This window comes from Sminthopsis crassicaudata, chromosome 3, assembly GCF_048593235.1.
Source record: "Sminthopsis crassicaudata isolate SCR6 chromosome 3, ASM4859323v1, whole genome shotgun sequence".
In the NCBI taxonomy this organism is placed as follows: Eukaryota; Metazoa; Chordata; class Mammalia; order Dasyuromorphia; family Dasyuridae; genus Sminthopsis; species Sminthopsis crassicaudata.
The window spans coordinates 381,611,214-381,623,238 of record NC_133619.1 but is presented as its reverse complement, the minus strand read 5'-3'; the positions used below and the strand labels follow the sequence as shown (position 1 = coordinate 381,623,238).

The window sequence follows — 12,025 nt, the reverse complement described above, 5'->3', positions numbered from 1 at the left end:
TTCATATACCTGGACAATTCACCTACCTCTTTGGGCATAAGTTGTTGGGTTTGTTTTATTTATTTATTTATTTGTTTGTTTATTTGTTTGTTTGTTTTGTTTATTTGTTTGTTTATTTATTTATTTTTGGTTCTTGCTTGTTTATTTTTTATATGTAAAATGAAAGAGTTAGGCCCGGTAATAATATCTGTTATTTATGAAGAGATTCACAGTATGGAAAGCATTTTATATACATTTATCTCATTTACATTTCATAACATTACTATGAAGTTATTGCTATAATGCAAGTAAGGCCCAAAGATCTTAAGTGACTTATCTAAAGTCATATAAACAGTAAATGTTTTGAATCCAGGTATACTTGACCCCAAGTACAGCTCTCTATGCAATATACCACACTTCCTTCATGTTATTCCCAGCTATTAATGAATGATACTATATTTATTAAATAGATATTTACATGGTTTTGAACATTTTCAAAGCATTTGATAACAATTTTCTGTATTAACATGTACCATAATCTAGTTAGCTGGGTTGAATCTAGATACTGATTGCACATTGGGCCTGGAATCAGAGAGACTAGATTCCAAATCCAAACTCAGATATTAGCTGTGTGATTCCAAGGAAGTCAGATAGATTCTGTTTTCCTCAGTTTCCTCAATTATGAAAAGGAAGTAATAGTAGAACCTGCCTCCCAGGAATAAATGAAATAATTGTAAAGAGCTTAGCTTGTAAAGAATTCCTAGAAAACAATAAGCGATATATAAATATTAGCTATTATTAGGTATAATACTAATCATCCTCATCATCTCATTTGAGTCTTACAGATTTGGAAGTCTGGCTCTAGAAGTATTATTATTTTTCCCATGGTCTAGATTAGGAAACTGAGCCTCCAAGGGCAAGGGCAGAATTCAAATTTAAATTCTCATCACTCAGTAGTCTTCTTGCTATGTTAACATTGCTTTTATGATTCTGGAAATTGAAAATGTTTCCTTTATTTCATCCTTTTATCTTTTTTTCTTTGTCTTGCCTTTCCTTTTTTTTTTCTTTAATTCTGTTCTTAATCTATGATTTCATTCCAGTATAGAGGTCCAAAACTTCTTTCTACTAAGCTGTCCACTAAGGTACATCTGAAATGCACAGTTTATTTTCACCTTAAAGTCTTTGATTTGACTATGAGCCTACATATAGTATATGACATTGGTGAGAATTGAACCCAGGTCTCCTTGAAGGTAAAGTGGAATTTTGGCCTCTAGTCCATGCTGGCTTTCATTATATATTTCCTTGAAAATAATCTCTTTTCCTTTCTTTATATTAGATCTTTTGATCATAGATCTAAAATTAGAAAGAACTTTGAAGGCCATCTAATCCAAGCTCTTCATTTTCCAGATGAGACAACTGAGGCCCAGAATTAGTGAGGAAGAGAAAAAACAAGAATTTATTTCCTTTTAGTCTAGAAAGTTTTCCTTTTAGAAATTTAAAAACTCTAAAAAGCAATGGAATAGGAATGGAAGGCATTTCAGGCCCAAGAAACATTGATGGTAGAACCAAAGGACAGTGGGAAGGTTGGCTAGAATTATTTAAATAAAAGAATAGGAAATAAGGTAACATTAAATAAAGTCAGTATTTAAAGAATACTTATTATGCACAAAACACTATTAGTAAAAGTAAGCTGGTCTCTTGTCAAAAGAGGCATCTACAGCCAGATGTTTAGAAAAGAAAATTTTGTTGTTTTTTGTTCATTTTATGTCTGACTCTTGATGACCCCTTTTGAAGCTTTCTTAGCAAAGATAATTGACAATTCCTTCTCCAGCTCACAGATGCAGAAACTGAGGCAAACAGGGTTAAATCAGTTGTCCAGGATCTTGCAGCTAGCAAGCATTGGAGTTCAGATTTGAACTCAGGAAGATCAGTCTTCCTAATTACATAACTAGTACTCTCTCCAATTCTCTACCTAGCTTCCCCAGAAAAGAAATGAAAGATATCAACAAAGCATATTTCCAGAGTTTCAGAGAAAAAGACACAGAGAATCATAGACAAGAGAGGAAGAAAAGAAAGAAAGGGAAGTAAGAGAAGGAAAGAGAGAGGGGGAAGGGAGGAAGGAGGAAAGATAAGGGTGGCAGAAGGAGGAAATAAGAGAAAGAGGGTTGGGAAAGACAGGCAATGACTTTTTATTATACCAGGAAGAATTGATTGCAAGGATACTGGTGGAGAAATGAACAAACAACAATAATAAACCTGGTGATTACATATAACAGTGAAAGTGGAAAATGGCCAGGAGAAATTTGAATAAAGAGCTAAATAGAAACATTTGTAAGAATCTAAAAAATTTCCCATCATAAGATAGTCTGTCATTAATGATTTTTATCTTTGTAGTCTATAAAGACTATGAAGATTTATAGTTTGCATAAAGATGGTAGAAAGATTCAGTCTTAAATCTGACATAAGAAGAACTTGTCGAGCAGCAAATTCCATAAGTAATAATTTTGTAAGGCAGGAAATAAGAATAATGATTTCCATTTGATTTAATATCTCAGAAGGGATTATTTTTTAATGGAACATATGCAGAATAGAACATATCTTATTCAGTCTTAGCATCATAAAACATTATGTTATATGGAGGATATAAAAGATTGAAAGGGAATTATCACTTAATTAAAGTACATATGCATTATATGTTTATGCACATATACTTTTATATATACATTTTATGTTTTTTATATATATATATATATATATATATATATATATATATATATATACACATACATACACATGTCTGGATAGACAGACAGACTTAAATATACCTGAAAAAGTTAATTACATATCCAGTTCAATCTCAAAGAGTTATTTCTAATCTTTAATAATTAAAATATTCCCTCTGGAGAAAACTTTAAAAATGTTTCCTCCATTTAAAATCTGTAAGTGGAAAAGTATTCAATTATTGATAGGCTGGAATATCTTAGTTATTAGCAACTTAATCAAGATATCTACAAATGCCACCTATATACTCTTAAAATAAGTCCACAGGTTGAAATAAGTATCACACAGACAATGCCCTCTTAGAGACAACTTCTTTCTGCTAATCTTTGGCTGTACAGACACATTTTAAAAACTTTGTACTTTAAAAACAATGTGCTTTAGTATGGTTGACCATGGCATAGCATAAGCTATTCAAGTTAGCCTTTAATCCTCCAATTACTGAACAATTCCACTTCATATCTGTCATACAAAGGTCACATAGTAATGAACGTAGAAGTTTCTCATCTGTGGAATGATATGTGCCTGAATCCATTGCCTTTTATGAGATATATTCTGATTTGGATTTTGTTGCATGGATAGAAATCTTTACAGAAATCATTTTAAATAGACAAATAATGCAAGATAAATCAGAAAGTAAAGTAAAAATTGAAGTAGATGTGTATGTGTGTGTGTGTGTGTGTGTGTGTGTGTGAGAGAGAGAGAGAGAGAGAGAGAGAGAGAAACAGAGACAGACACAGATACCCAGAGAGAGATTCTCTAAATGATTGTACAGACATGTATATTTTTCTACATTCAGGATAATTGCCTCAACTTTCTGGCATTATTTGTCTAAAACCTATGTCTGAACAAGCATTATGAAGTGGAAAATTGATGTAATTTCCCTATATCATTTAGTTTTAGAACCCACTATTGATGATTTTTTTTTTACATTCCTATGAAGTTATTTTAATCAAATACTCTGAAAATCCCTAATTTCACCATGGCAGTTTGTGAATATAACTGGCTTTGCTATATATTTTTTTTAAAATTGAAACATCTATAATATATTGAATGGATTTACTTTATGGGAATTCCACATAAGAAGGAGGAAAGGCACAGGTTGAAATAAAGAATGGGAGAATGCATGAATATTGTTTGACTTCCTAATATAAATAAAAATATTAATTTCCATTTAAATCATACTCCATATTCATAGTTTTATAGTTATCATTATTAATAAAATAACCCTATTTTATTCAGTCCTATTGTTGTCAGCTATGCTGAAATGTTTTTCTTATGAAAAATTGATATTTTTTCTTTAATGTGTTACTATCAATTATTTTATAAAATATACCCATGTTTTGGGGAAAATTATACTAATATGAACTCTCACTTTTATGTAAATTGCACATGATTTATATTCATCCTGTGAGCACATGGAATGATAGAAAGATGGATTATTTTGGCTGACCCAGTTATCACAATCCATTCATGCAGTGATAGACTAGTCAGACTTGGAAGTGGTTATTCCTTTTATCAACCTTGACTATGGTAATGGAAATTGTTTTTTAGGACTGTAATTTCACATTCAAAATTAACTGTAGAAACAGATATTGATATGGAGATAGTTTGATGATACTGTTGGTAAGAAAAGAAGCCAATTGAATTGAATCTCTGGTAAAGACAGCAGTTTCAATCTGAGATGTACCCACATGACTTTCGCACTTAACAATAGGTATTATTCATAATGTGAAAGATCCTGTTCCAAAATTTCTTTTGATTTTAATGCTGATAGTGAATTTTTCAGTTACTATGTTTTAAAAAATCATTTTTGAATTGTATTTCATCCATTTCTAGAGCTATTTCTAAAAGTCTTAAGTATAATGCCCCAAAATCTATCAAATAGCCTAGTCATATTTTCTTGATTCTGGAATAGTAGCAGAGGTTTTAGTGATGGGAGAGTACCAAGGCAATCTTCCCTTGCCTGAAAGTCTGCAAAAAGTACAGAGTTGCATCATCAGGAAATTCATCATTTTCTAAGTATGAGTTAAATTTTATAATACATTACTGCCCTCCTCCCTAGTGGGAAAGAAAGTCACATTAGAAGGTATAACTCACAAAATGAAATGTTAAATTTTGCTATTTCAGGTGTACCCATAATATTCAAGTCAGTTTCACTTTCTACATTTGTCCCTATTGCCAAATTTCAGCATTTGAATGATTTGTAAAAACTTAGAATCTTAAAATAATTTATAAAAAGTTATGATTATAAATTATGGTATATAAATGTCTATTTTTTTAGTTTTAATCCAATTCAAGAAACTTCTCAGCATGCTGACAATATATAGGAAACTTCAGAGGATGTTTCTTTATAAATTAGGAATAAGTTTGTCTGGTGATTGTCTTTTTATTCGGGGATTTGTGAGTCCTATGTCAGACTCCACTAATTTTACTTTCTCCATTGGATCCTTTTAGATGTTCTGCCAACTGGTCAGGCACCCAGTGTGAAAGGCCAGCTCCAAAAAGCAGCAAGTCTGATCACATCAGTACAAGTAAGTGTTTAAGATTAATGCCCTCAATGACTTGTAAATCATACAAATCAGTTTTTTTTTGTTTTGTTTTTAATATTTTTAGACAGAGGAAACAGTCATTTCTGGGTCATTTGGAGGGGTCTACTGCAGGCCAGGTGTTTTTGAAATGCAGCATATTTAGCTCTCCCTCATGATTTGATTCATCATGAGAATGTCCCTTTAAGCAGTTATATTTCACTTTGAGCTATGGCAGGTGGCAAAGTGCTGACTTTTGCAAACCCAGCATAAGCTTTTCTAAGGAAATGTATGTTAGGTTACAAATACTGTGGATATCTTGACATTATGTGAAAAGATCACTGGGGGAAGGAGAAAAGTCATATTTTATAATTAAAGCAAACTGCTTTGCTTCCTCCCCCATTCCAAACATACATCTTGAAGTGCTGTATAGAATACCTTCTCATTTGATTAATCCCAAAGAGAAGAAAATTAACATCCATTTGCTCATAAAACCTACAGCTGATTTGTAATTTAATCACTTTTAAGGTGTCAATTTTGAAGAGCAATTAAAATATATTCAACCTTCTAAGAGCTTTTCTGTAAAGCATTAGTCCTAGGATAAGCTTTATTGTCTCTTAAACACCATCTAAAACTGAAATTTAACTGTGTAGTCATTTTTTCGCCTTGTCAACTTAAAATATTTCATAGAAGTTTTCAAAATAAAATATCCTAAAATAAAGTTTTCCAATCCATGTATCTTGTCAGCAATTTGGAACATGAAATGAAAGCTTGGGAAACTTTAAAGCAAACATTAATAAATTCTCACTAAAATATTCAAAAGTAACATATTATACATATATACAAATGTCTGTATAGATAATGTACATATATATACATATATATATATTTCATGCTATTAATAGCTTTAAGGTATTAAAGTTATATAGATTATAGAGATATAATATAATAAAAGGAAATGCAAACTACTCCACAAATGGGATCATAAAAAATTGTACATGACTGAAAACAATTGAACATCATATATATGTGTGTGTACATATATATATACACACACATACACATAAATATCATATATATATAAGTGTGTGTGTGTGTATATATGTAGATATATATATAAACATATATATATAGAGAGAGAGAGAAAAAAAAATTTTAATTGATTGATCCTTATAAATGACCAGTCATACCTCTCACTCTTCCTGTGAGGACCCCAATTTTGATACCATGAGAATAATTGGCAAAACTGCTTGGCATTTAGAGAGGAAAAAAAAATTCTTTGAGTTCAGAACTGAACAAAGGGAAGAAACTATGAAAAATAGGAATAGCTTAGTATAATGCTAATACTAGTTTGAAATTCTCAAGTATGATCAACATGCCTATATGGCCCTATTACTTCCTCAAAATTATTTTGTGATTCCCCCCGCCCTGAACTCCACATAAAGTTCACTTTTTTTCTATTTGCTACAATGCATGAAAAGCTATCATTTAGAGAATTTGCATTTGGTTGGGAGTGGTGAGATAGTTAACAAGCAAAAAAAAAAAAAAAAAAGAAAAAAGAAAGAAAAAAGAAAAGAAAAGAAAGAAATTAAGAAAGAAACAAAGAAAGAAAAAAGAAAAATTTGTCACTGGGAAAATTAAAGACCTATCACAAATTCACACTTTAGTACAAACAAGTATCTAAAATTAATTTCCTACATGGTTTATAAATCAGATTATTTTAACATTTAGTTGAAATCATCTGCTCTGAAAAAAAGAGGCAATTAGAAGTGTTAGGAAAGTAATGGATAGTTTAAAAGAGTGTGATCTTAGAGAAAACTATGGAAGAAGAGAGTAGTAAGAAAATAGAAAAGTGTCCCACAAAAGGAAATGAGAGAATGGCAGAATTGAGGACTTTATTTTCTTAAAACTATTGTAGAAATTTAAATAAATATATATATATATGCAGAATACATTATAAAGGTATACACATATGTATATTTAAACATATATAGTCATGTGTATAAACATAAATATTTTGGCAAATGTAAAATGAAGGAAGAGTAGCCGTAATCTTTGAGGTACCTCTAGTTCTAATTACTGATGACTCCATTTAAGGGTAATTGGAATTAAGCTAATGTTGACTAGAAAAGGTACTTCTCTGATAATAATTAAGAATGTTTACTTTTAGCATGTCAGAGTTCTAGCCTAAATTATCTGTTTTCCTTGAAGTTATGTTTCCAAGTAGACAGGGTTTTTCTGAAGTTAGATTCAATGAAAATTTAACAGATACTTATTAAGTTCCTACAATATAATCATTGCCCTTAAGAAAATTACATTTCGAGAGAGGGTAAATGCAAAAAACATATAAATAAATTCAAAATAAAAATGAATAGCATAAAAGTAGGGAAGTGATAAAACATTGTACATTAGAAGGCACATTCATTGGAAGAAATTTAAGTGATAGTGTATAGCTCTGGGGATGATGAACATGAGTAATGTTGTGATGAGAGAATTTTAAGGAAATAAAAAAAAAATCCAATCTTTTAAATAACCAATATTAACTGCTCTTCATACTTTTCAATGACTTTCACAGAGGGATCGCACCCTCTGTTTTTCTCCAGCCTAAAGATCATTGACCTAGAACTAAAAGTGATTTTAGAGGCCATTGCATCCAACCTCATCCCTTCACTTTAAATGTGAAGTCACTGAAGTACAGAGAAGAAAAGTGGCATGTCAGTGTCACAGAGTTATTAGATATCTGGTATAGAATTTGCCCAGGACCATAGGCTTCTAGGTCCAGTCCTTTATCCATTAAGCCACAATTCTCTAATATTCACCTTCTACTCAAACCTATGATCATCCCAACAATTACACTTTACTAATTCACATTGCAACTACAAAAGGAGTTGCCATATACATTTACCACTTGAAGAAAGGCTGCTTCAATGTATGACTTGAAAGGAAGCAGGAATAGGTACATTTTGAGCATCTCCTCCCTTCCACCTTTTTCTAAGGACTCTAAACCACTCTGAAAATAGCTGGCCATTCTGTTCTCCTGAGAGAATGGGGTACCCAGGCTAGATTTATTTCTATATTCCTCCTTAAATATTATTAGTCTAAGGGATATCAAGTCCAATTTCAAGGTAAATGTTGGCCTTTTCTTAGACTTTCTCCCTTCATGCCCTTCAAGAGAGATTGGAATCTCACATCTTTCTTGATCCTAGAAGCCAGAATCCCCCCAAAAGACTGGAAAAGTTGAGGAAATTAAAGAAACCTCTTCTTTTGCCCTCTTCTGACAATTCCACTTCCACCTCTCATGAAGGTTCAAGACATTTATCGCTAATAAGGAAAACAACAACAACAACAAGAATAAAAACATCCCATACCATCAGACTTTGAGGTTTGGGTTACAAACTCAACCAATTATATGCATCAGGCCAAAAAAAAAAAAAAAAAAAAAAAAAAAAAGATAGAAATAGAAATTCAGACCATTTTATTCAATGAACATTAGCATGAAATGGGAAAGGTAAATCCATTATTCATTCAGCCATTTTCAATTCCCCTCAATTAGCTTGAGTATCTTGAACTTTGAGTACCATTTCACCTTCATCATACATAAGACAGTCTATATATTCTGCTTAGACTTAATAAAATTCAAGAAAACAGCCTCAGTTATCCTCTTTAGGTATCCAGGATAGCTAGAAAAGTCTCTGTGGACTTCCCTATATCCTATTTTGCTCTAAAGTAAGACTGGAAGAAGAAATATTTTTGTGGTATGAGAGAATTAAGCTTAGGTGTGAATTCTTTTCAAGGGTATTTCCCCACCACCACCAATTATAAACTTTCCTTCCACATGAGTCTTTAGAGGTATTTGTTTTCATTCCCCTAATCAATAGTTTAGCTGAGCATAGTGAAAAATACAATTTCTATTCAATTGTTTCCATAACAACCATCTCTGATCCAGCTGTTCTCCAATACCTACTGCTTTCTTTTAATGAAACACTAGCCCCTTTCCAGTTTCAATGGTTACTACTAAACTATATATTATGGGCAATTAAATGAATTTTCAAAGGTGATTTTGACTATATGAAATGTTTAATATATGTTCTGACTTTAAAACCTAACCCTCCATAAAGTGTGACTCAATGGTTTGTGAAACACAGTATTTACTGCAAGCTGTTTGGGGAAAACTGTTGTATAGAAAAAAAGAAAAAAGAATTCAGATTTTTCAAAAGCTTTATATTCAAATTCTGCTTCTCCTATTTACTATCCATTTGATTCCTAACAGTTGCATCTAATCCTCACTTAACTGTAAACTAAGGAATTGAATTTATGTGTTTTCTAAGATCCTTTCCAGCATTAAATTTTATATTCCTTTGTATTAAGAATAATCTTTTATTAAGTTTGAGCTGTAAGATGGGTACTCTTATGATTGTTTGAATACTATATTTTGAAGGAAGATGCAGATTATTTTATTTGATTATTAAAGTCAATTAAATTGGCAATTCAATTTAGTTCCACAAGCACTTATTAAGTAGTCTTTTATGTATAAACCATTGTGTTAGGTGCTACAGATATAAAGACAAAAATGAAATTTTGTCAGGATAATTTCAGGAAGCTTATATGCTGTTAGTCAACCTAGTTATCTCCTTTCAGTGTCAAGGTTAGCAATAACACACCTGGGAAAAACAAAATGTCTTTGTGTTCTCCTGCTGAGATAGGGTATTGCTCCCAAACTGACAGAGGCATTTGTCTCTGATGTTTTAGACTATCTAACCTATGATGGGTAGGTAAAAGGCAAATAGGTTGACCATTAAAAATCTGTCACCATCACTATAATTTAGGATATAATGTTTATAATTTAAAGCAGTTACATTTCTGCTCCAATAAATACCTTCCTTTTAATTGCTACAATATCTATGGATATTTTTCTTTCTTTTCCCATTAAAATAATCACAAAAAAATACAATAAAGAACATTGTTTTTTTCTTCTACACTAAACATCATTGAAGTTATCTTGACTAGTTAGATCACTACTTAACATTCTTGATTCTTCAAATATGAGATTAAACCTATCATGGTAGGGAAGGAGCAAGGGAGCCCTTTGTTTTCTAGTTTAATTAAGAGCTTTTCAGCAAATAAGAACGACAGATAACACACCATTGAAGATGAATCCTAAGCAGCTTCCTAAATACTTTAGATTAATGTCTAATGGAAAAAATATTCTTCACAACTGGTATTTTTAAACATTCCTTAAATCATATTTTAGTGAAAAATTAATAAAGGATATTTATAAGTTTCATAATAAATCAACTGAAGTCATGGTTTATGAAGTAACCAAGCTGTTCATTGATATTTAAAATCTGTGAATGTCAATTACTATGCTACCTGCCAAATTTTGTACCATCATTAATTACCAATATATCGCAATGTCCTAAAAACTTAGTTTTCTCAAAAACAATTCATTAGCATTCATTATACAAGTTAGCAGTTTCTTTTCCTTTCTATAATATGACTAACTAAAACAGATATGTAAGCTTTATCATTTAAGGAATTGTACAAAGAGAACATGTATTTTTTTGCAATACAAAGGATTATTTTGAGGGAAAATTAGATTAAATGCACATTGCATTTTGATGTATGTCTCTTTGAATCCTGGCCTCTGTAAAGGACCCCACCCTAGGGAAAAAGGACAAACAGCTTCATTCTATTATCCTGAGACAGGCCACCACCCCCAATAATAACACTCACTACTGATTAAGCTTTCCATTGAATGGAAGATCAGCCCAGAGACACTCATTCAATTCCAAGATTCTCTATCCTAATTCCAGCTCAAGCTTCACCAGTCCCCATCAATAGCAACCCCCAGCTTGTAGCCATAAAATGAGCCAATTCGGGGCTCAGTCCTTGCAAAGGACCTAATATACCAAGGAATCTCTATCCCTGGCATGGCAGCAACCTCTGCTGCTGAATGATTTTCTATTTCAGTGTTACCCTCTATCTTTCTCACCTATTTCCCTAACAAGACTTTATATCTCTCTCTTTCAGAATTTCTCTGCTAGAAACTTTACTTCTCTGCCAGGACTCCTCTACTAGAAACTTTACTTTTCTGTCAGGACATTACCAACCAAGGAATTCAGTCTTTCTATTCGTGCATAGCAAAGGCTGATTGATTTCCCAATGCCAATAAAAAACTTCTTTTACCATTCTAGCTTTTCAGGTTCATAAATTCCTTTATGAAGGACCTCTGCCCTACCAGAAGGGGATTCCCACAACCCCTACCCTGCACTGAATCCTAGGGGGATTTAGGAGAGCCAAACCTCTTTATTTGGTTCCCTCAACCTCCAACCTGCTACTAACCTCATCATTTAACTCCCTGGCCACCAGGAACCCTAATCTCATCATTCTGGTTCCCTAACCAGGAACCCCAAAATCTAAACCTCAACAGGATCACTGACAATTTCTCAAAATCAATAGAGTCAAATTTCATCTTCCTTATCTTTAGTTCCAACTCTTCTTCAATCTTTATCTTGTATCATTGCATCATAGATGTGGAACTGAATGAGATCTCAAAGCTCCAACTCCTTAATTCTACAGTTGAAAAAACTGAATCTCATGGCCATTGAGTGCTTACTCAGCTTTAGACAAATAATGAATAGCAGAGCTAGAATTCATAGTCAAGTCTTCTGACTACAAGTCTATCCAGACTACCTATTCAACACATTGTCCCTGTAGCTACAGGTTGTACATTTGGAAAT

At 32.1% G+C, this 12,025-nt stretch overlaps 1 protein-coding gene across 3 annotated transcripts in view; it reads left to right on the top strand.

Moving 5' to 3' along the window:
* LRP1B (LDL receptor related protein 1B) overlaps positions 1-12,025 on the top strand; it is a 2,473,587-nt gene that overhangs the window by 2,450,875 nt on the left and 10,687 nt on the right. For all 3 annotated transcript variants that reach the window (XM_074301983.1, XM_074301982.1, XM_074301981.1), the window contains one exon: positions 5,215-5,291. In XM_074301983.1, the coding sequence (XP_074158084.1) occupies positions 5,215-5,291 (77 nt within the window). The remainder of the gene's footprint in view (positions 1-5,214; positions 5,292-12,025) is intronic.